Below are 24,240 nucleotides of genomic sequence, written 5' to 3' on the forward strand. Positions count from 1 at the left end.
TCGGGTACACACAGACTCACAAATACACACACACATGCTGCCTGAGAGCTGCTTTTGTTTCTGTTGTATCTGGCAGAGGTAACAAGTCAGCCACTCCAGTGAATCAGCAAAACCCACAAAATACTTTCCAGCAGGATCACCACCTTGTAACAGGGTGTGGTTTTCAGATGCACACTGACAGGCTAATCCCCCATTAAGTTAAGACTCCTTAAAATTCTTGCCTTGTAGCAGTATTAATCATCGAACAGTGGGGAAATGTTTCTTTGCTTCCACAACACTGCTAATCCCTCTGTGCTTCAGTTCTCGTAAACTGGGGTCAGCTTGAGCTAACAGATGGATTTGAACATCAAACTTAAGTTTTCCTATGGAAAACTCGAAGTATTGGAGGTGAGTGGCACTTTGAATTCAGAACATAGCACATGCCTTGTTTGAGCTAGGAAGCCTATTTTCCCTCTGTTATTTGTAAAATATACATTAAGAAGCAGTATTTAAATTGACACGGCAAGTTCTTGGTCACTTCTTGCATTTTGGCACAGCTGAATGTCTTTCTGGAAATACACTTCAATTCAAACAGGAGAATGTTACTCAATGAGGTTTTTCAGGTCTGTGTTATGGCTGTACAGTCTGACCTCTTAAGTAACGGTTCCTTGCAACCACATAAGTTTAGAATTTAAGGATCACTGAAATCTGTGGGGCTCCATGAAGCAGCTGGGCATGTGTACGGGTCCTTACTTTAGAAGGGTGCACTTTAAGAAGAACAGTCTGCACATGCCAGCTCAGCTTGGCAAGGGCTCTTTTCCATGAAAGGCTCAGAGGAAGCAGTCAAATTTTGTCTACATATTTTCCCCAAGATCAGTCTGCTGTGTGTCCTGAACAGCACATTTAACTCACTCAAGACACTTAACTTACACTGATGTTTTGTTTCAAACTTCCTGACAAATTTATATGAACGATCATTTAGTTTTACTGTATTATTTTTAGCACTCAGAAGTCTGAAAGTGTTTGGTGCTGTACAGAGAAACTTAGGGAAGGCTGAGGGAAAGGAAAAAGAAAGAAATCCAACATCTGACAAGAAACATGTAGGTTTCTGTGCGCTTCCACAGTCTGGAGACACTGTCCCAGATTTTCACCATTAGGGAAAAGTTTCAAGTACCCTCTAGTTAAGTAGAGGAATATTCATACCTCCTGTACATGCTCTAAGTTCTCCATCAGACTACTTCACTCTAACTTTAGACCTAATTTTGTTCCACTGGAGCAGTCCTGATGGGAATTTTAGATGTGGAAGAAATGGGGAAACTTGACACTTTGGAGGTACAGGAACTGTTCTTACAAATATACCACCAAGCTCTCTCTCTCTCAGTGTACTACTGGAAATACAGAGACACCAGTGCAGGCAGGGTTAACTGCTCAGTGGTAACTGACACTGCTGGGTTCCAAAGGGGAGTAGCCTAGACTTTTTGATTCTGCTCACCCACATGGTAAAAAAAAAAAAAGACAGAAAAGCAAAAGCCACTGTTCTTAAACTTCTGAAATGCCAGATATGCCATGGATTTTGCAAAAATTCCTGTTTAGCAATACAAATATTACTACATGTTCTTGACTGGCTTTATAACACGTGTCGAGATCTACAATGTGATCATAGAAACCATAAAATGGGAATACACATTCTTACATTTCTGTGTTTTTAGCATCAGTGTTGTACATCTAAAAGCAAGATTAAAAAAATATATGAAAAATATTATCTAAAAGGTAAGTGCAACCTTATGAATTTTTATAATATTCTCTCTTACCTTCACACTGATCCTTTGATGCAGAGAGTTTGAAACCCTGGGCACAAAAACACCTGAAGGATCCCTCTGTATTTTCACAGCGTCCATTTGTACAGTGATTGCCATACTGACATTCATTTATATCTGTGAATAGAAAGAAAGTGCTAGAAATTAACTGGGGCACAACCACTTTTCAGTTGAGCTTGGGAATATATTCAAATTATATCATAAGCATGATTATTATTCCTGAGGAATTTATTTCAATGGGATTTTAGCACTTCATGCAGGTCCCTTTGTAAGGCTACTCTACATACTCATTGAGGAACTTAACTGGATTGTGCAAAATCTCTCTTCCTAGTCACAAACCATGCTTTCTTTAGAAGGTCTTGAAAGCAGCTTTTATTTCCTATAAGCTATCTCATAGACATCTACTTGCATCCTTCTCTGAAAGGTATTAATTAGATCGGCCACTTTCTTTAGCTAACATGAAAACTGCTGTGTTGCTACTTAACAGTAATTTTCAAGAATTCCTTCTGAATGCAATTTGTATAAATTAACAAAGCAAAAAGCAAACATAAAAATAAAATAAGAAACATATTTTGCTATAAATCCAGGCAGAATTAGTTCTGTTATCTAAAATAACAGTTACTAGTCTTCCTCTAGCAGTGGTTTTCAAAGAAAAAAAAAATTCAATTTTTATTTCTTTATTTTATTTCTTTATTTCAGGGTTGCAGTAGTCACCACACGTCCTTTTTTTATGGAAAAATGCTGTATGTTTTTATCTTCACTGATGCAGGAAAATAACTACTCTTCCTTTGTTTTTATGTGCCAGAAATCATATTACTCCCAATTATCTTGTCTTTTGCCACCACAAAGCACACAAAACCCATCAGCATAAAAAAGCACACAAAACCCATCAGCTAATTATTTGATGCGCTTGAGCCATTTAGACAGCTGTAGCACAGGCAGAGCTGAAAGATTCAACACCTTTAAATGATCACCATAACCCTTATAAGCTATTGTAAATACGTGCAGTAAATATTTTCCTCACATGTATTTAGAGGCATGGCTCTTTGCAAGCTCCTGTACCACCTGCCTTTGGCAAAGACCATCTTTTCCCCAGACACAAACAAAATCACCGTTATCATCCGCATTCCCAGTGGCCTACAGCTCTCAGTTCCTCACTTGAGCCTCTAGCTCTGTAAATAAGATATCCTGCTGCAGCCTGGCCAAGAAGAAGAAGCGACATCCTCAGAGAGATGACAGCACAGATCCACAGGTGCTGTGCAATGGCATTCAGTAGGTGTTACTCCTTATTCCTTTCTCCAAGGCTTATTTCTCAGCTCATTACTGTTGCAAAATGTGCTTCCTCTACAAAACACAATCTTTGCTCTCAATGTACATGACTAATGCTCTAACTGAAGAATCTGTTCAAACACAGAGAACCCAATTCAAGCACACAAATTTCCAACCAAACAACAAAACTGCTTCTTACAGATTCATTTTCATCTCCAAGCTGCTTGACAAAGAAACCTGGAATACTATATCTTATTTTTGCATGGGATTCAAAGATCAAGAAACTTCCCCATAAAGCCAACAGAAAAGCCAGGAACAGAATTTAAATCTTTAGAGATGAAATCCAGAATTATAACTGATTCTGTTGGTGCTCCCTACAGTAGGGCTAGAGGTATTTGGATTAGCTCTGGTTACCTCTGTATTAGTTTTGGGATCTTCTAATGGGATCCTTAAAACTGTACAATTTGAATATTAATAGTTAACCATGCAGCTTCAAAACCCATCACAGTGATATCCGCAAGGATGAAGTGATCTAGAAAGTTTTGTCAACCTATTTTTTAAATTTCTTCATCAATACACAGAAGTGTGCTCTAGATACATCATGATATATGAATTTATTTTAATGCAAAAATGTGCAGAGAGAATAATGGAATAAAAATGAATCAGTGGTTGAAAGTAAACTTAAAAAACAATTATTTCAAATAGTCCCTGTACAACACAAATGCACTGAGTGACCTGGGATAGTAAAAATTTCAAGACAATGAGGAGACACGCTTTGCAGGTGTCCTTTTCCATTTCTTCCAACACACATTGAACATTCCCACCTAAACTCCACTTCAATACAGTCTACCCAAGTTTGAAGTGAACTAATTGACTTGGCTTAATGAAACAGAAATGGCTACGTTCCTGGCTTTAAATCCTGCAAGATTACAATATAAATGGCATCAAAGATCCATATGTAGGATTGTTACACACTAGATTTTCTATGGCATAAAGTACAGGCAGAGGAATGAAGTAAAGTAAAAAAATACTGAAAACAGCACTGTAGAAAACCAGAAGAGTTTCAACTGATCTAAACTAACAGGAGAAACAAATAAATTTATGGAACAATGGATTTAAATACCCTTCACAGATAATGGGAAATATGTTCCTTTTTGGTGTATTTAAATGGTGCCATATTGTAGAACTACAGATTACAGAAAAATTGTCTGCATTATGTTTTCTAAAATATGTACGGCTCATTTCCAACATGATGTAAGCCTAGGATAAACAAAAAATGGACTGATCACATTGCTAATGAAGTGAGTAAGAATGTCTAGGCTTAGAACATTTCATAATACAAAGGAAAAAAGGGAAGCTACATGCAGTAATACAAGGAAAAAAATCACTTTAAATCAAGACATATTCCTTACGTGACTTAGTTCTGAGCAAAGAACTGACTTCTCTCATATCCCTCCTACTAACCTGGTTAGCAAGAATGAAACAACTGAAAGTTATGCCAGGGAATTTTCAACCAGGCTATTTTCATAAATAGGTACAGAAATGAAGCTTAATGTTGGAATAGAAGGCAAAATTAGGCCAACATTAAAAAAAAAAAAAAAAAGAGTTAAGTAAGAGCACTCTAACAGAGTACATATGCCATGGTCTTTGCAAGGGTATCAGGAATCCAGGCAGGTGGGCAGAAATGAAATAAAAATCAATGTGGAGTGATTTGTGCAAAAAGAAACCCATTCATTTGTTGCTAACCTTTCGTAGCTTGTTAGAACTTCATTAAAATCCATGAAATTACTTGAGAAATACATTCCTCTACAGCAAGTCAAATGACAAGACCAAATATGCAGCTGTGACACGGCAGATCTGGTCAGACAGTATGACTTCTTCAGAAAATAAGGTAGTTGACAATCTTTACAGGAAAATTGGTGGCGAGGTTCGGACAGCCACACCATTGCTTCACTGCAACTTGGCTCTAATCTTGATCCCTAGCTCAGCACCACACTTGCAGCAGGAGCACAGCAGATCCCAGCCAACAGAGCTGTTTCAACCAAACACTGCTCTTGGACTGCTTTGTGAACTGAACCGAATCACAGCACTAGGAGCCATTACAAAATAAGCCATGGAAGTACACTGACAATCTGCCCTACAACAGTAATGCAAACGCCCTCAGTGTAGGTTATTGTACACCTGTTTAGGTAACATGGTTATTCCAACCATCACAAATTATAGGGTTACATGGAGTGGGCAGGAGTATTCACAGATCCTTCACAACTGATGCTAAATGTAAGTTTCTGGTAGTGTCCCAAAAAAGTGGCACTCCAAAACTGCAAAAGATTATTTCATTTTGCACAATGGATTAATTTGTTCTTTCTCATCTCTATTTCAAATAGTCAAAACTGATTTTGAAAAAAAAAAATCTAACATTTACAAACAAATCAACAAAAGTAAAATATGTAAAATCTGTCCTAAACCCCCAACCTAAGGTTAGACAAGGGGCTTTAGGATATGCTAATGTTTTGCTAGAAGTACGAATAATAAAGGAGTTTAATTAACATGCTCTGCAAGCAAAGTCCCATATTCTACTGAAAAACCTGAGTCACTCTGATGTATTAGCACTCACTTGTCTTTCCATTTCCAAACAGCAACCTACTAGTACTTGACTGACAATACATCCCCTTTCTGTTCCATATTTTCTATTTCAAGAATTTTGTTTTGTAATTATATCATTTGTAGTCTCGATTCAGTGCTCATTTATCTACAGTAAAACAAGATTTCCTCTTATATACTGTGTCTGAGAACATAAAGTAATTTCAAAAATCTCATATTTTCAGTTATTCTTGAATGAAATGGCGACCCAGGGCACAGTGCTGTCACCAGGTTGCAACACTGATTGAATATGAAACACAGCACCTCAGAAAAAGAACTACGACCAGAGAGACAAAGAGTACTAAACATACCATGGCACTGTCCGTTCCAGCCTCTGAACCCCACTCTGCAAGGAATGCACTGGTAAGAGCCAGGGGCATTAAGGCACTGTGCATCTGGACAGGTAGTTGGAGTCAGGCATTCATCGATGTCTTCAAGAGAGGAGATAAAAGGAAATACTGGTCAAAGCCATAGTAGAACACTGAACAATAATCTGGTTACTCTGACTCTCCTCCTGCAATACTAAAGCATTTAAAAAGTTGTATAATTTATCTGTTAGAGACAAAGGAAAGAACAAGTTCACACAGATGTGTACCAGCAAAGGGGCATCTCTGAGAAATATAGTAGCTCACAATACAAACTTTCCTTATGTTACTCCTTCACCATACTGAAGTGCCTGAGGTTCTTCCTATAGTAAGACTTTGGAAGTTCATTGGAACGACAGTAAAATTTTAACTCTGGCTTTCAAAAGCAAAGCACAATTTGGTATTCTCCAATATTGTAGAGTTATTCAGCATGCAAGTGCTATTGGGACTAAAAACATATTGAGTGAATGAGAATCAAAGAGGTTTACATGGAGTAAGGAGTTAATTTTGTCTGAAAGAAGGCACAAGCCACATCACTGAGGCTGGCAATGTTTAGGGTGAGAGAAGGACTTTCTGCATCAGGCAAGGTCCTAGATTGCCCATGACAGTAAGAGATAGGTCCTGAAAAAGTCACGGAACTCATGTTCAGGCTCTGAGCAAGAACTTCTTATCCTGCCCCAAGGAAACCCAGAATACATCTAACATATGCAATCTAGAGGAGACTGCACACAAAAAGCAACATTCAAAGACAAGTTGCTGTTAAGTGACCAATGATCAGAAGATTCTGGAATTAAAACTCTGTAGGTAGCCTCCTTGCAGTCTGCTCGCACGTTTGAGATCATTTTATAATATGGTATTTAATTATGGAATAATTATAACCTTTCCCATGCACTGCACAGAACTAATTAAACTGTCAGTCACCTCTAAACTCAGCTTCCTAAGCTTCCATTCTTTTCCTGCCCCAGGCCTAGCAACTTTGTCTTCTGCAATTAAGGACTGCTACTTGAGCACGGATCATAGGGAGGGAATTCACTCCTAGTTTTGAGAACAAGCTCACAGAACTCAAAAGAGCTCCCAACACTCATAATTTAACTGGACAATGCTCCAAGCTTGAGAGAATTGAATATTCCAGCTCCAAACAACTCACTGGGTGTAGGCAAATCATAATTTTTAATAGAATCACAATTGTCCAGCTTAGAATACTTTCTCATAAAAACACAAACAGGTTTCTTCAGCTTCTACAATGCAGACCTGCAAAAGTTTCTCATGAAACTGCTGTGGGAGTTTTGTTTTTTTTTTTTTTTTTTTTTTTTTTTACTTAATTAACAAAGAAAATTACACTTCTGCTGTAATTTCTTCTCAGAACTGTCTGGACTGTGTCTGCCTTCAGAACATGAATGACGTACTTGGTACAGAAATTTTTAGTCAAAATAAAGCTTAAATGCGGCAAAGTGTAAAAAAATCACAAGAAGATTCTATAAGAATTCTTAATCCTATGCAATGATGTTCAGCTATGACTACAACACTGTTCTACAGAAACAACAGACTCTACAATTTCTCCCCTGGCTAGGCCTGTGACAGAGCTTGCGTGAGTACAGCTTGAGGGCAGAATGAGGATGGGGTGAGGAAGTGCAAGTGAACTGTATTGTGTGCAGCTTGGAGGATTCTTGCCTTTGTTTTTGAAGTGTGGAGGGGGTGGAAGGAAGTTTTTTGTGACATTAGAAATCTGTCAGTAGAGTGATGACATGGTGAAATGATTCCCCGAATGTGTCATTTCCTTGGTTTGATGGATTAATGTTGGAGGATTTTCCCCTTAAGCAACCTTAAATAATTTTCAACAGAGAATTTGGTTTTAGAAATTACATTTGGTTAAGTTAAATTATGGAGGACTACCACCACACTATTTAATAACAAATTTGATGTAATTGTCTGATTTCTAGCCTAATTGAATTACAGATTCCCTAGTCACAGAGAAGATTTGCAAAGACTAGTTGTAAGAGTGAAGTCTGTGAAACATTTAAACGAATAAAAAAAACTGGAAGAAGACTCTTTTAGCATTGCTCAGAGCAGTAAATATATCCATGGCAGCTTTAAGCTGCTTATTTGCCAGGCATCCTAATATGTCAGCAATTTTATTCTATCCTATATAACTTAGACTAAAGCATAAAAAAAAAAATCATTTTTGAAATGATTTACTGGGGTTTTTAGTTCACCATTCAAGTTGAAAATGAAAAAAAAATACCAGGAAAAAAGACCAAAATATCACACAAAAAAGTAATGTGAAGCTTTGAAGGTCAGATGTGCTAGGATCTCCTGCAACATGAAATATCTGCTTGATATAGATATTAAAAAATCAACCTATCATTTGCTACTTGATATAATATATGGAAAATTAACTTTTTTTCTTCTTTACGAAAACTTAGCAAGCAGGTAAGGACTAACAATGAAGTAAGTGATTCCATGGCAAGAGATGATAAAATGGCTGTTCCAAGACGGTTCTTTACACAGTGGGGGAACTCCTTTGCAGCATCTTAAATTTAAATAGCAGGAATTGAATTGCAGTTCCAGACACCAAATAATGACAAAGATTGAAGAGTACTCACAAAGGCTTCTTGTTTAAGATTGCACCCTCTGAGATTTGTCCCTTTGCAGCTCAAGCTGCAGTGCTAAGCCTCCCTTGAATAGCAGGGAATGTTAACAGCAGTAGTTTGGCACTGGTTTTGTGCTATCAATAAATGGTGCAATGAAGTATGCTATCAGTATCAACCATCACTGCCACTAGGGAAGAGTCCAAACCTACCTTCACATTCCCCTCTCCTGTTCATTTGGTATCCACTATCACAATATTCACATCTGTATGAACCAAGAGTGTTTATACAAAAGCCTTCTCCACAAGTGTGAGGTCTTGAACATTCATCAAAATCTGCAGGTGACAAAGAAAAGTTAAGAGAAGCTGCTTCACCATCAAAGTATTGAATGCCTGCATCTCCTCAAAACTCTGATTTAACTGAACACTAAGTAGTAAGTTTGGATTTTTGAAGCTGTTTGCAAGCCACCTCACTGCTTGTAATCACAGAGAGAGTGAGTTTGAGAAACAGCCAGGGTATAGAAGGCAGCCTGGGAGCATCCCTATGGCTGCAAACACAATGTGTGTTGCTGCATGTATGCAGTGCCCAAGGCAGCACTAAGCTAAGGCAGACCACAGCCCCCCAACACAAACACAGGCTGTTTGTGTTGCTTTGTGAAGTCTGTGGCTGTTTGCAACTGTATTTAAAAATATGGTTTGTTTCAGCTTCTACTCAATGAAAGAGTGTTGAATATTTTTATTTTACACAGCAGGTGTTTTTACTAATTGGTAGTTTTCCTAAACAATGATGTACTGAATCAATTCTTGTTTTTTGAAAAGGAGCAATCAGCTAGACAGCTGTATCAGCTTTGCTCACCACAACACCTGGTGAGAGACAGTGAAATATACTTCCAGACATCAGTCCAGTACCACTGACATTGAGGAAAAAAGAGCTGAAAAGGGGACTTTCAGAGGCTGTAGCTTTGCTTCCTGAATAATTTTGGTATTTTTATTTTCTATAAAGAAGACTAGTTATTACCAATGCAGTCAGTTCCATCTTCACTGGCCATGAATCCAGCTTGGCAAATACATAGGAAACTCCCTTCTGTATTTTCACAGCGTCCAAGAGAACAGAGATGTGGTGCCTGATCACACTCATTAATATCTGTAAAAGAAATGAAAACATTAGACTATAGAATAACACGTATAATTGTGATTCTTTTTGTGCATTCTATGCCATGCATTTGAAAAGACTGATCTTGTAATTATTTTAACTATTTGAGAAGTTATATATGTTTTCTCTCAGAGATGAAAAAAATGCATTAAATAGTTTTGGTTGGAGAAAAATGCTCTTATTGGCTTAGACTGCAAGAATATTGCATTGGCCTGAAGAACGTGACATGATTACAGTTCAAATCACTATGCTGTGTGCAACATGAGCACAAGCTGCAAGCATGGAACGTTAATAAAATCTGGATGAAATAAAGGGATTCTAAGTTGCCATTTGGCTGTGTTGCATAATTTATTTTTCAATACTGCAGTTGCACCTGACAGCATGTGTTACAGCATGAAGTTACTGAGCTTTGATGGCATGAACATTTTATAGCATTTAATCTGTAGATACAACACACCCTTTCTGATCCAAGTAACAGAGGAACCAGTATACTCTGAATGAAGAAAATATACCAATACAGCTGCTTCCAAATCTGAAACGGCTCATGTAGGACCCCTTTGTGCTCTGCCTTATGCTCATCAGAGAATCATCATCAAGAATTTACTAGCTTAAAAGGGAGTGAAGACCTCGCTTTGCAGATGTCTCACTGTGCTTCTGGGTTTGTTTAGGACATACTTTCTCTTTTCAGTAGCAGGCTGAAAGGAAGGACCTAACAAAATGCCTGGACTTAGTCTACCTGCAGAGCTGGTAGCTGGGTAAATCACAGTGAGAAACAGGCACAAATTCTTTTTTTTTTCAAACTGAACTGTATTTCTTCCTAGTAGTCTGACTTTTAGATACCTGATACACAGCTGAGAGGAGATGGTCTGCCTAATCACTTTTTCTCTCACATCACAATGGGAGACATTTTCATTCCATTTAATTAAATTCACACTGGCAGAGCAGCTGGAAGGCTGTATTAGAGACTACTTCCCAAATTTTATTTGGCATAGAAAAAAAATGCCTTGTAGTTTGGAAGCATTCAACAGAGGAAAGAACACCTGACTGCTCTGTAGAGATTTCCCCTAACCGGATTCTTCATTTCAGGCATTTCATAGCACAATTATTTCAGATTTTTGAAAGCATCATTTCATACCAATGCACTTTGTCTGCTGATCATTAAGTTTGTACCCCTTGTAGCAGATGCAAGTGTATCCCACAGGCAAATTAACACAGTGTCCTGCTCCACAGATATCAGGATTAACTGTACATTCGTTGATTTCTAAGCAAACAAAGAGAAATTTAATGTTAAACGTATGTAGTTCAGTAAGTACACAATACTCTGTAATCCAAGTAGGAAGCTCAGGCATGAAAACAACTGTAAATCAAGTTAGCAACTCCTGAGTTTCTCTAATGGATACCTTATCTGGAAGAATCTAGAAACCATCTGCACTTTTCCTAGTGACAATCTTATGTCCCATCCAAGATCTATAAATCAGTACATAAAATTTAAAGGAAAATGAAGATAAGATAAAATAAAAAATATATATGGCTCAACCTTTGTATTGCACATTAAGAAAATAGCTGCAGCGAGTTTCTGATTACAGTGGGTATCCCGTTTTACAGAATACTCATCTACTAATGGCTTGGATGTATTTTGTAAGATAAGGAAATTCAGATATGGGCAGCATTGGATGCTAAATCCTTACAGTAGTTTTAGAAATTCCTGAAGTATATGCAGTACTGCAGAAAATACTAATGACTGTCTTCAGTTGCAACAAACTAAGGTTATACTGCAGTATGGAATTGTAATTCCTGAAAAAGAAGAAATTAACCGTAAAGAAGAATTGTTCATTTAGACAATTTAGAAACAGGTCACATTTAAATTTAACTAAATTTTAAAGTACAGAAATAAGGCACTCAAAAACTTCTCAGCTTGAGCTGCAGTCAGTTTTTTAAATCCTGTTTAAGATTTTGTCCTACAAATCTTACTGCACTTTTACTTTATTATCTCTGAACAACATATTGATTTACAGCACACAGCAATTTCTAGTTCTACGAATTTTCCTGAGGAAATAAAAAAAAGAACATGGAAAATTGCAATTTCTTTTTACTAACTGATGTGAGCTCCCAACAAGGTAACTTTCTTTCCTTGTAAAGAAGCTGGGAGCTGGCTGGCAGATGGGGCACAGTCACAGAAGAGCTGACTTCCAAGTTCTAGTTTGATGATCACAACTATTTGAACCTTTGTATGGGATTGATAAACTGTAATTACAGCAAACTGAAGGCAGCAGTTGAATGCTTACAGATGGACAGGATACTTTCTCTACTCTTACAGTACATTCAGGAGGATTTAACTGACAGAACTGTACAAACAGTTGGGTGATTTAGACCCTGTGTGCATTGCAGCAACTCAAAAATCCATTCCTGCATGAATAAAAGCCATTTTGAAGCCATTTTTTATTAAAGTATGTGAAATTTCTCCCTCTGAATGGAAACCAGGAAACCTTGTTGTAGGTCTAAATATCTCAACAATATACAAGAATGCATCTTAGAGTATTTATCAGGATATTGCATTCACTTCAAAGTCTGTGTTCATTCTGGTTCATTCTAACCAATGTGAACTGTAATGCTCTAATGTATACAAATATAGTACATTCACCTTTTGGTTTCTAAATGTATAGCAAAATAAATTTTGATGTCTTTTTGACACAGCTGTCATTTAGACAAATTTCAGCTATGGCAGGTGCATTACTTGCATTTCTGTTATTTTCACTTCTTGACACATAGATGTAGATGAGGCAACTCTAATACATCAAAAAAGGATGAAGCATGAACATCAGAAGTACATTTCAAAGTAGATCTTACAGTAATGTCTCACCTGCTTCTTGCAGAACATTCTGATCTACCTCCCTTGAACTCTACATCCCTCAATGAACATCATAATTTATACTTCATGACAACACATGCAGACTGTCTAACAACCTGACTTGCATTCAAGAAGTATTCAGTTCTGGACTTGCTTTGCAGATCTGCAAAGAAAGTCCAGAAATGAATCTGAGGTGAATTATTAATTTTATCTTCTATCCTTTACTTGTGGACACAAAAACGGCAGGTACATCCTGGAAGGACCTGGGCCTGGCTCTCTTGATAGTAGCTTCATTGTTGGGCTGTTCTGCACTTTCTCCAGAATATTCCTTCTGCTCTACAACCACATTCTCTTCACTATGGTAATTCAGCAACAGCACAGAACAATAGTGTCAGGAACTCAGCCTTTTCTTAATTTATTGCAGTTCTAAAAGAGAAGTACAATACCTGTAACTTGAGTAGGTGCAATAACTTGACTTGCACTTGAAGTAGAGACTTCGGGAGCAACTTCAACAGGCAAAGGAGGGGATGTTTTCTCAATCACTACTGTGTGACATGGAATGGAAATCAATCACATCCAAAAAAACCATCTTAAAGCATTAAAAAAACAACCCTTAAAGAATTCACACATGAATAAGCTAGGCACTATGGAGATTTTTGTTTATTCTGCTTTGACCTACAGTAGAAAAAAAAAAGTGTAATTGGGGTTTTCATCTTTCTACTGTTTCTGAAAAAAAACACTGAGGTGCTAAAGAAAGAAAACACAGCTTTAAGACTTCTGCAGCAAAAGTTATGCATAGATCTATAAAGAGCCACCTAAGCACAGTTTCCTCTTGAAAGGAGTACAAGGCTTTACCTCTTTTAATTTCAACATTAAAATTCTCATGCACATAATCCAGGATACCACTTGTTCTTAAAATATGTCTTTATCTCCTAAATAAGTCTCCAAGCCAATGCCAACCTCTCAATTCCTCCCACTTCTGCTTCCATTCTTTTTTTTTTTTTTGATCATGGAGAAATTGCTCTTGAAGCTCCAATCATTTATTCATTAACCTCTGTTAGAATTGCTACTTTTCTATTCTTTTAAGAACTGTAAGCACTCTCCCATACTGAAAGAAAATATAAAATAAGTTACCTGGAAACTGTGGATGCAGGTTAATTGTTGAAATTCCAGGAGAAAGCTGAGGCTGCCCAGGCTCTAGATAAGGCTGCTTTTCTTGATCAATGGAAGCCAATTCCTAGAATGATAAAAAAATATAACATTCTGAAAACATTCTCATTATTCATAGCTACCCACAAACTCCTGGCTTGAGATACAGCTAACATTCTCACGTGAGTGGCTTTAGATAGCAGATCATTAATCACCACCAATTTAAATCTGAATGAACATGAAATACTATGTTTATACAATAGCATACAATTTAACATTGATTTCACTTGAACAGCCATTTCCTGGAGCTTCTAATTGTATCTTTGGGTCTGTTACTCCATAATTCTCCCATTCTCTGGTCTTTAATTGCTTACAAATAGCATTTGAATGCAGTTCAGCACCACACAAAAGTATACAATCACATCTAGGTGTCTGACAACTGTGAAAGGTTCCTTCTTAGCTACTGAACCCGTCACCTTATTTTCATAGAAATGTTAGACGCTTGTATATCTGTAGGAAAATGAAATGGAGCACAGCTGCAATTATTCACAACAAATCCCATTATCTCTAGCACAGAGAACCTGAAACCTCCAGAATGGGGGGCTTCACACAGATACACACTTGCTCTTCTCCAGTGAACACAGGACACCCTAAACAATGAAATTAACTTAGGCGCTAATACCAGTCTCATAAGCAGGTGTCACAAATGCTTCTCAAAGCTTCATAATGTTTCTCTCTGGTTTATTTTCCCTAGCTGTTAGTAACTGTGTCTCTTCTTCACACTGTCTGCATTTTTCAGTATCCTCTTTAAAATACAGTCTCCAGAACGAGATAGAGTGATATATACCACACCCTCCACCAAATGGCTCTAAGAGAGGTTAAAGTAATCTCTTTCCTGTACCTCACTACCTGCCTGATATAGTACATTATAACAAATGAGCTATTTTTGCCTCAGGGTTTGAGCAAGTCCACAGTGACTTGTTTGTTCATCATAAATTCTAAATCCTTCCATTTATCTGTATTCCATCTCATAATTCCTTGATAAATTACATCGTGTTTTACCTGATCAGGAGCTGCAGTTGCCACTAAAATCGGAAAGAAAAAAAGAGAATTAATCAGTCTTCACAAAACATTTTATTACAATTTATATTTTGTCACATTTGAAAATGGTTGTCACCATTACACAAAAAATTCAGGCTCAAAACTCTTTCCAAAATAGTTGAAATATGAAATGATGTTCCTGAAGCAAGTGTAAAAACTAACCTGAAAGCAGAATAAGATTCTACACACAGTCTAATGTTTATTTACTCAGTTTTCAGCTCCCTTGTAGATTTCTCAATTGTTTACCTGCTTCCTCAGAAACAATTTGACAAGCACACAAGTTATTAACTTACTGATGAAACCTTTTCAATTCCTTCCAAGGGATATCAACATCTGTAAACACTTTAAAGGTAAATTAATGTCATAATGATATATAATTTACCACTAACAAATTTGCAAGGATTTACTGAAGAAAAAAAAAATCAAGTTTTAAAATGTATCTCTTCTTTAGACAAGTAAGAGTGGTTTGGGGCTTTTTTCTCCACAAATATGACCTTTTTTCTGGGAAGGAGTGGTAGGAATTTCATATAAATTCTTATTTTCCATTGCAGTTTTCCTTTTTAGAATTCATAAATATATATATATTATAATTTTTTAGAAAGCCTTACAACACATATGTACTACTTCTGATCATAAAAATTATTGAGATTAAAGCAGTCTCGCTCTCTCTCCATGGTCTCAGCATCTGGCAGGACCTACCCAAACCTGTGAGAAGTGAATCCCGTGATGCAACACACTGGGCATCACGGAATGCTCTGCTGTGAGGAGTGGTGCCCCTCGGCCCTGCACTGTCCACAGCTGCCATGCAAAGAAACAACCCATGGAAGTCACATGCACAGAAATAGAGAAAGACTAAATTTCCCCACTCTCACCTTCTTGTACAGCCATCTCAGTCTCACTTTTCTGTGAGAAGGTCAGTGCCTCCACTGGCTCTTCCTTTGCTGGGAGAGGTGGAGGAGAAGTACCTTTAGCAACAGGTTGAGTAATCGGGGTCTTGCCAATGGCAGGTGGCTGTACTCTAACTGCAGGGTGATGATATAGCTTGTTTCTGTGAGGGCCAGAAACCGTATAACCCATTCCACCAGGGCAGATTTCCTTAAAAGCAGCTAGATTTGGGATGGGAAAATATTCCTTTTAGGAGTCTAAAAGTGCAATATGTTGACATAGTGGAAAATATAATAACTACCACTAAGAAATTTAATCTCAAATTGTATATACATATTCACAAAAAACTTCTTAAAGAGAAGCTATGCATAGCATGCTAATACGACTGAGCATTCTCCCAAAAGCATGTCCTGGCTGTTTTTCCCAGGAGGTTTTCATTCCAGTTTACCATTTTTCTTCAGTTATGCTTATCTGTCAATATATCAAGATTTTTTAAAATTGATCCCCTTCAAACAATATATCTATGTATTAATTTAAATGTGCAAATAGTCTTTAACATCTATACTGCATAATGAATGAAGACCACTACTGCTATAATTTTCTTTTTTGTAGAAATCAAAGGGAAAAAGCTCACAAGCCCTGTACTCTAGGAGCAGAATACTATCAACCAGTATCCACACTGATCCACAAGATCCCACCTGACTACATCAGAAGCTTTATACTAGTCCAGATCCAAATTCCACTGAATTGAAAAAGGCTGGCTAAAAATAAGATGGGGATCATAAGAAGCCAAATCACCACTGGAAGAGAGGGGAAATAACCTTATTTACAAAGCTGCTACTGAAAAAGTTAATTAAAGTTAGGCAACACCACCTGCTCTATCTCTACAGCTGCTCTATATGAGCATCATGTTTTGCAGTTCTATTGGAAGAGAAAAAGGAGAAAGAAATACAAGTCAGTCTTCCTCCCCATCAAAGAGAATAGTTATACTCCTGTCAGGGTCAGGGAGACCTTTAGGAATCTTGAGGAGGCAGTGCTTCATTGTCCTTGTTGCTCTAGGTAAAGTCATGTTGGGATGAAACAAAAAAGATTTAATCTCCTGTGTGGGAATTCTTATGGCTGCCTGAGGGATGTGCCAAGTGGGACATTGGTAAGTTCACAAATTCTGCTTTGAAGACATCAGGGTTTTAAAATGAATTAGCATCTAAAATAAAAGCACAAAGTACTAGCTAAAAGCACTCTACAGATAAGTTAAACTATACATTAATCACAGTATGCATTAACTGCGCAATATGTTCTGCTGGTGTCTTAGTAATAGAAAATATGAAGGGTCAAACTAATTAAATTGAGTGGATTCAGAATGAGGAAATACTTTTTTGCTGGGACAACGGATATCAAAACTTGCCATAAAAACACCCAACTACTGAGGGTAGGAATTCTGGTCAAAGGAATTAAGACAAAAAATTTGATGTCTGTCTCTTCAGATGCATACTTAGGACATAGGAAATCTTGCTTTAGGTCATATTCTCTCAAATGAAAAATAGAAATGTGAGCCTTATTCTACCACAGCTCTGATAAGAGCTCTCAACACCTGGGCATACAAATCTGGTCTCTCAGTGTCTCTTTAGGAGACGGTTTACTTGGTACGAATATTTTAGAAGCTTTTTATTTTAGTGGCTTTTATACTAACATGGGATGCTGCAGCAAATACATTACCCCCTTCTGGAGTATCCCACTTTCACACATTTTTCATAGAAAACTCTGAAACATTATGAATTTAACCTGTTACAGAAAGGAACATGTTTTTAAATCATGCAAGTACTCATTAAATGGGAAAAGCTCATCAGAATTTTCTACTAACAGATTTTCTCTCTAAAGTCTTTTCATTAAGAAAAAAAATCACTAAAATAACCAATTCCATATGATACTCAATATATTTTTTGTGACTATATAGCAGTCAACATAAGAATGCATTCTGTGCTCCACTATACACACTATTGGGCTTAAAGCCTCATGCAATATTCTCACAGATGTAAAACACCTGCACTTAAATTGCAAGTCATCTCATGAGAATAGATTTTTTTCTCCATTAAAAAGGCATAGAAATATTATTTATCCAAAAGTGAACTGGTGTTTTAAAATCCTAATCAATGATCTAATGGTCATGCAGGAAACAGTGGGTATAAAAATCTATTGAAATGCTCAAAACTGTTGGTCACTTTCATTTCTCTAAGTCAGACTTCAGAAAGTAAGGAATCTGCTCATCATATCTCACAATATCTCTGATAGCAGCTGTGGATTTCCCAAAGAAGCTAGCTGGTTTGAAAACATAAATCTTCACAAAATACTTCAGAGAAATACATGGCCTGTATCATGACAGTGACATCTGCAGCAGCAGTTTCAAGTAAGCACAGTGGATTGTCACTACAAATACCTGGGCTAAAATACTCTAGAGACTGAACATCATGTATATTACAACAAGTAATGGTGCTTCTAAACAGATTAATTTGACCATACCTTTGGGAAAAAAAGATAATATTAAACTGATTTTCATTGAAGGCTCCATGGGCATTTAAGTTTTAAGCAACATCAGGGAGTAAAAAGTACTTGAAAACTAGCGATCAGTATCTATAATATGTGGTATCTTAATCAATAACCAGCCAAGGTGAGAGTGGTGACCAAACAAGCTGATATTTTTGAACTCTTTATATATTTAAATAACAGCAGAACTCCAAGTGAACATTCATAATACAAGAGAGCTTTATGTGTCAAGTAAGGATTAGCACACTCCTCAAAATGGATGGTAAAGATATGAAGGAAGGCGAGAAAGCTGAGATGTTACCATGCATATCCCACTAACTGTAATACAAACTACATCCCATGTTCCTCTGTAACTGAATTCTCAAAAGCTGCCATTGTTTCACCAGAGCCTTTAACCACTGAAGAGTATTAACTACATTTTGGGTTACTTTTCCTCTATCTGAAGTACATACTCTGGTGGTTGTTTTAGTTTTTTTAAAAGCATGCATAACAAACTAGGGGGCAGGGGCCAAGAGCTTGTATTTTTAGTGGGAAGTTCTTACCTGTTCCTGGCAGTGGACACTTCTCACAGTGTGGGCCCCAGGCTTTGCCAACACTGCAACAGCAAAGCTGCTTGCTGAGCTGAACAGAAAGAGGATGCATGCACTGCTTTCCTGCACTCACAAACCGGTAGCAGGGTCCTTTCTCTTCAGCAACTACAGGGTTATCAGCTGCAATGAAAGTGGAAGAGAGGATGGTACTGTTCACATGAAAAGCAAAACAGAGAAACACCACTAGATTTCCAACACCACTTAAACAGATTAATATTCTGTCAGCAGAAGTTTAATTTCAAACACCTATCTCAGATGAGAACCACAACATTAAAAATTCTTCTTTTGCATTAAACACTCCTGAATTCCAGCTTACTCTAGATCAAGGATAAGAAGTATTTGTAAGAAAAACAACAACAACAACACGTAAATTCAAAACCAGCAGTTGCCATTCTGCCACAATAAAGAGTGAGAATCATTTCTCTCACTTGCACACAGCTGCTGAAGATCAGCCACTGGCACTACACAGTTGTGTCAAGCTGTAAAGCCAAAGGAATGTCTATCTATAAGTAGGCTAAGCCAACAAGTCTGCAAAAGCTTTAAGTATCATACATGACATTTTTTTCATAAAAGAGTACATATCTACATTTTGTTGTGCTTAGTTTTAATGTGGAAGAGCCATAAGCTATGATTAGTATGAGGTCACAGAAAGCTAAGGTCCATCCAACTTTCTAATTTATGCATCTACATTAACATAAAGTTAACAGTTCTGGGTAACACATTCACATAACGCAAAAAAGACAGACACCTGATTTTCATCATGACATGTAAATACAAAACCAAAACCCAACAACCAACTCCTTTCCTCTGGTGTTCAACTGCAAAGCAGTATGAAGTTCTTCAAACTGCTGAGAAGCTCTCTCAGCAACTGAGTGTCATTAACAGTAGCATAAGATAGTTAAGCTAGGAAAAAACAAGAAAGAACTCACCTATGACTTGAGACTTTATTTTATAAATTTAAAGATAGCTTGGAGAAGAACTTAGTATTATAGCTATTTTTAACTTGTACATATTCTTCACAAAAAAAAGTGCAAAATTTAGTTGTTCTTTACATTGCCTTTTCTTCTTGCAGAGGTCATTGATTGTAACCAAAGTAAAAGCTAACTAATAGAGGGAAATATTTGCGTTCATGTCATTCACAACTTTTTCTTTCTCCTAATTATACCTTAATTTTTAATTCTTCTTAATTAAAAGGAAAATGTGCCAAAGACCATCCTGGGCTAAATCTTTAATAATGGAAACAACCCAGATCAAAGCTGCAGAGGTGGAAAAAGGGACAGCAGGACACAAAGATGGCTGAAACTAGCAGAGAGGAGAGTAAAAAAAAAAAACAAAAACCACCAGTGGAAACTCCAGGCCACTGAAAAATGTACATGGGAGCTGGAGATGGCCTTGAAGATTTGGTGACAAGAAAATCAGGAAAAGATAGAAAGGATCCTGGGCAGCCACCAGTGGAGATCAAGGTTTCCAGGACAAAGAAACAGAAAAGAGGCAGGACCACTGAGACTGAGTAAATAAAGCGAATAAACTGTGAATATGACCTGGGGACAGAAAAAGTAAGGTGACAGATGAGAATAGTTGGGCCCAGTCAAATAAATCTTAATCTGAAATGTAACTAATTATCTAATTTGGTACTCTGATTGGCAGTATTACTTACGTATGCATCTTGAGAGGGTAGGATCTGGAACAAAGCCCATTTTGCAGGTACATCGGTAGCTGCCCATGGTATTCAAGCACTCACCATTAGGGCATACTCCCTGTAACTGACACTCATTGATATCTGTGGGAAAATTGAAAAAAATCAGATGCTGAAACATGTACTAATATTTCTCTTTCTTCAGAAGTTCTCTCTTTTTTTTTTTTAATATATGAAGGATAACGGTTACAAGTTAACACTCTAATCAACACTTTTCCCCATACTGACATGTGATTTACAACTTTTTAAAACACTGCTGAGAACTTAATAGAAACACAAGTATATTTATACATCATTCTTAAGTACTCTGAATTAGAAAAACAAATACACTTTGACCAGCTTATCAACCCTTCCTCTCCTGACTAGATGATTGCTTACACAGCTCAACACAGCTCACAGAAACATTCAAAGAGACAAGTTTTCACCAATCTAGTATATTTTACAAAGGTTAGAACACTGCTTGCCACATTTAATAGAGTTTTTATTAGTATTTATATTTAAGAGTGCTCAATGGTCCATTTATGCTGAAAGAAGCACAACGCAAAAACATAATCTGTAGCCCAAAGGAACTTGATGACAAGAACATGCTTCAGGGAGCACAGAACACACCTGATATGGAAAGAATTGCAGCTCTGGCAACGGCAACACAACTTCTTGACAATTATGTTGAACCTGAGTCAGCAGTGCCCTGGCAGCCAGGAGGGCCAGCCCTGTCCTGGGGGGCATCAGGCACAGCATCACCAGCCAGGCAAGGGAGGGGATTGTCCTGCTCTGCTCTGAGCTGGGGCAGCCTCACCTGGAGTGCTGGGGCAGTGTTGGGTGACACAATGTAAAAAAGACATTGAACTGTTAGAGAGTGTCCAAACAAGGGCCAGGAAGATGGAGCACCTTGAGGAGCAGCCGTATGAGGAGCAGCTGAGGTCACTTGGTCTGTTCAGCCTGGAGGAGACTGAGGGGAGACCTCACTGCAGCTACAACCTCCTCATGAGGGGAAGAGGAGGGGCAGGCACTGATCTCTGCTCTGTGGTGCCCAGTGACAGCACCCTAGGGAATGGCCTGAAGTTGTGTCAGGGGAGGTTTAGGCTGGATATTAGGAAAAGGTTCTTCACCGGAGTATGGTTGGGCACTGGAACAGCTCCCCAGGGAAGTGGTCACAGCACCAGCCTGGCAGAGCTCAAGAAGTGTTTGGTCAACACTCTTGGGCACCTGGTGGGATTTTTGAGGATGGTGCTGTGCAGGGCCAGGAGTTGAACTCTCTGATCCTTGTGGGTCCCTTCCAACTCTGCATGTTCTGTGATTCTGTGAACTGCTTTGATAAAGTTTGTTGTTACTAGGCCACCTGTGCAAGTATTGCTTTCAGGGTCTGACTGAATAATCCTTCCATTCCCCAAGCATTGGGCCTCAGGTCTGTATCACACTCATGGTTGCATTTTTAGTTCACTTACTCTTAAAACAGGACCTGTCTAATAATCATCTGGATACCATCTGTAACTAAGTCAGCCAAACTAGGTTTTTATTTCAGGGGACAGTAACAACATAGTTTGCACTGATAATCCAAACATCAAAAGAGTAACAAAAATAAAATTTAAAAATCCTCTAATTTATAATTATCTGTGTCATAAATTGTGGTCTCTTCTTTCAGAAAAACTGAGAGAGTAGATTGAAATAGACCAACCTTAAAATATTTACATTTATTATTTTCCATCAGACTTTTCCTCCCTATCCTTAAGGCTAGGAAAAAACACCTACCTTGCTGGGTAAACAAACTTCATGTGGAAGTTAGAAATTCCAGCTAGTTCTTTGAAAATCAGGTATTAGTGATCACTTAGCTAAAATATATAATAGTTATTCTCTTTCCTTTTAACTTTTATAATACCAGCCTCATAATATTTGACCTCATTGTATGTTGCTTCCTCATTCAACATCATCACTAAGGGTAAGAGGTTGAATATACAAAATGTAACAGATGTGCCAAAGTTTGCATTTGGAAACCTATAGAAAGATTCTTTCTTCATATTTCTCCATTAGTTTGGCTACCTGTCCCATGACACAAGAGTGCACAGTACAGCAGACTCTGGCAGTTGCCATATCAGGCACATTTTTTTTCTAAATACTGTGTTGAGCTTATCCCTCAGCTCTTCCAGTGCTATACCTAATATAATATCTTGACACCACCTGGATAAACTTCACTTCTATGCACTTAGCTGCATGTGACAGGAGTAATAACTTATATCCTAGAACTTTGGATGAAATGTGATGGAAACCACATGAATTACAAAGGATCAGCTCTGCCTCAAAGGAATTTTCAAGTGAAATTCCCAGACTATATGACTTTCTGACCTCAGAGGGAGTGGACTATTTAAAGAGGAGAATGGTATAAGAAAAGAGCAGAAAAACCAGCTGAAATATTTTTGTACAGCAGTCTACTTTTTGTCCTGTCCAATGTTTAAGCAGGATGACATCCCATATAAGAACAGGAGGATCTTATAAAAGGATTGCATTAATACAGAATATTTATAAAGCTAGACATTTTCAGATGTACTTGAATTTTATGAAGTTTCTTCATCAGACTAGGTTCTTTTACCCTGAAATCCCAAAATATGATAAAAGGCATCTACACAGTCCCAACTGATCCCAGAAGGAAGATTATCACTATTTCAATACCATTATAATTTGTGAGCATTAAAGAAACGAACTTAATCTTAACAGTTATCAAACTAAAGACATTATTGAAACATCCCTAAATAGAAACACAGTGATGCTGCTGTAAAGTTGTTGGGAGGAAAGGACATATTACTAATGTTCTCTTTTCTAAAATTAGGCTCAACTAGGACCTGATGGAACAAAAGACTGAAATATCTAGAAGCTAATACAGAGAAAATACTGGAACACTCAAGAACACACTATTGAATTTTCTATCTGCTGGCAATTTGGGTTGTCAGATCAGTCTTCAAATGCTAAACCACAGAAAGATTCTACTTGCTTTGATAAAGCATTTTCTCTGATGCCAGAAATAAGCGAGAGGAAGAGATAGTATCCTTTACTCTGAGTACAGGAAAAATGTCGTTATCTGGGTTCATTTCAAAATGAAAATCCCCAACACAATTACACAAACACTTATGGACAAAAACCACGTACAGATTTTAAAGGAAGAGGAAAAACACAGGCGAAATTGATACACATAATGAAAATAATTTCTCTACTTCCTACACTGTAATACCCAGACATTTTTAAACAACTTTCTCCCTTTCCAAATTCTCAGTATATGTTTTTCTTTACAGGAAAATTAATGTATATGACTGCAGGAAAATGGAAGATAAATGCCAAGCGACATACATAATGTATCAATTTTTAAATTACTTTTTTGGAATTTAAATTAGCAAAAATGCTTTATCTAATGAAAACAGCATTTAAGTTTTACATCATCAAAGAACACAGCTTATTTTAAATAATGACAATTTGACTTGGATTTTACAAGTCTTAATTTCAGTAAAAAGACTATGTCTCTTGTTTGTTAACCATTAAAATACATTGTTATTTACATATATGTCAGCATGAAATGGATGGCACTTTTTCTTTCTATCTAGGAGAATAATTCTACCCTTCTACATGTTTTTAAG

General features: G+C 37.3%; 1 protein-coding gene across 8 annotated transcripts in view; it reads right to left on the reverse strand.

Moving 5' to 3' along the window:
- LTBP1 (latent transforming growth factor beta binding protein 1) overlaps positions 1 to 24,240 on the reverse strand; it is a 185,766-nt gene that overhangs the window by 49,346 nt on the left and 112,180 nt on the right. For 3 of the 8 annotated variants that reach the window (XM_068185291.1, XM_068185289.1, XM_068185288.1), the window contains exons 10-20: positions 20,582 to 20,704; positions 18,877 to 19,044; positions 15,781 to 16,014; positions 14,870 to 14,892; positions 13,793 to 13,895; positions 13,105 to 13,203; positions 10,946 to 11,071; positions 9,676 to 9,801; positions 8,871 to 8,993; positions 6,017 to 6,136; positions 1,791 to 1,913 (exon numbers count right to left, since the gene is read on the reverse strand). In XM_068185291.1, the coding sequence (XP_068041392.1) occupies positions 1,791 to 1,913; positions 6,017 to 6,136; positions 8,871 to 8,993; positions 9,676 to 9,801; positions 10,946 to 11,071; positions 13,105 to 13,203; positions 13,793 to 13,895; positions 14,870 to 14,892; positions 15,781 to 16,014; positions 18,877 to 19,044; positions 20,582 to 20,704 (1,368 nt within the window). The remainder of the gene's footprint in view (positions 1 to 1,790; positions 1,914 to 6,016; positions 6,137 to 8,870; positions 8,994 to 9,675; positions 9,802 to 10,945; positions 11,072 to 13,104; positions 13,204 to 13,792; positions 13,896 to 14,869; positions 14,893 to 15,780; positions 16,015 to 18,876; positions 19,045 to 20,581; positions 20,705 to 24,240) is intronic. The other 5 variants (XM_068185287.1, XM_068185293.1, XM_068185290.1 and 2 more) reach the window with 4 other exon arrangements.

This window comes from Anomalospiza imberbis, chromosome 3 (genome assembly GCF_031753505.1).
Source record: "Anomalospiza imberbis isolate Cuckoo-Finch-1a 21T00152 chromosome 3, ASM3175350v1, whole genome shotgun sequence".
Lineage (NCBI taxonomy): Eukaryota > Metazoa > Chordata > Aves > Passeriformes > Viduidae > Anomalospiza > Anomalospiza imberbis.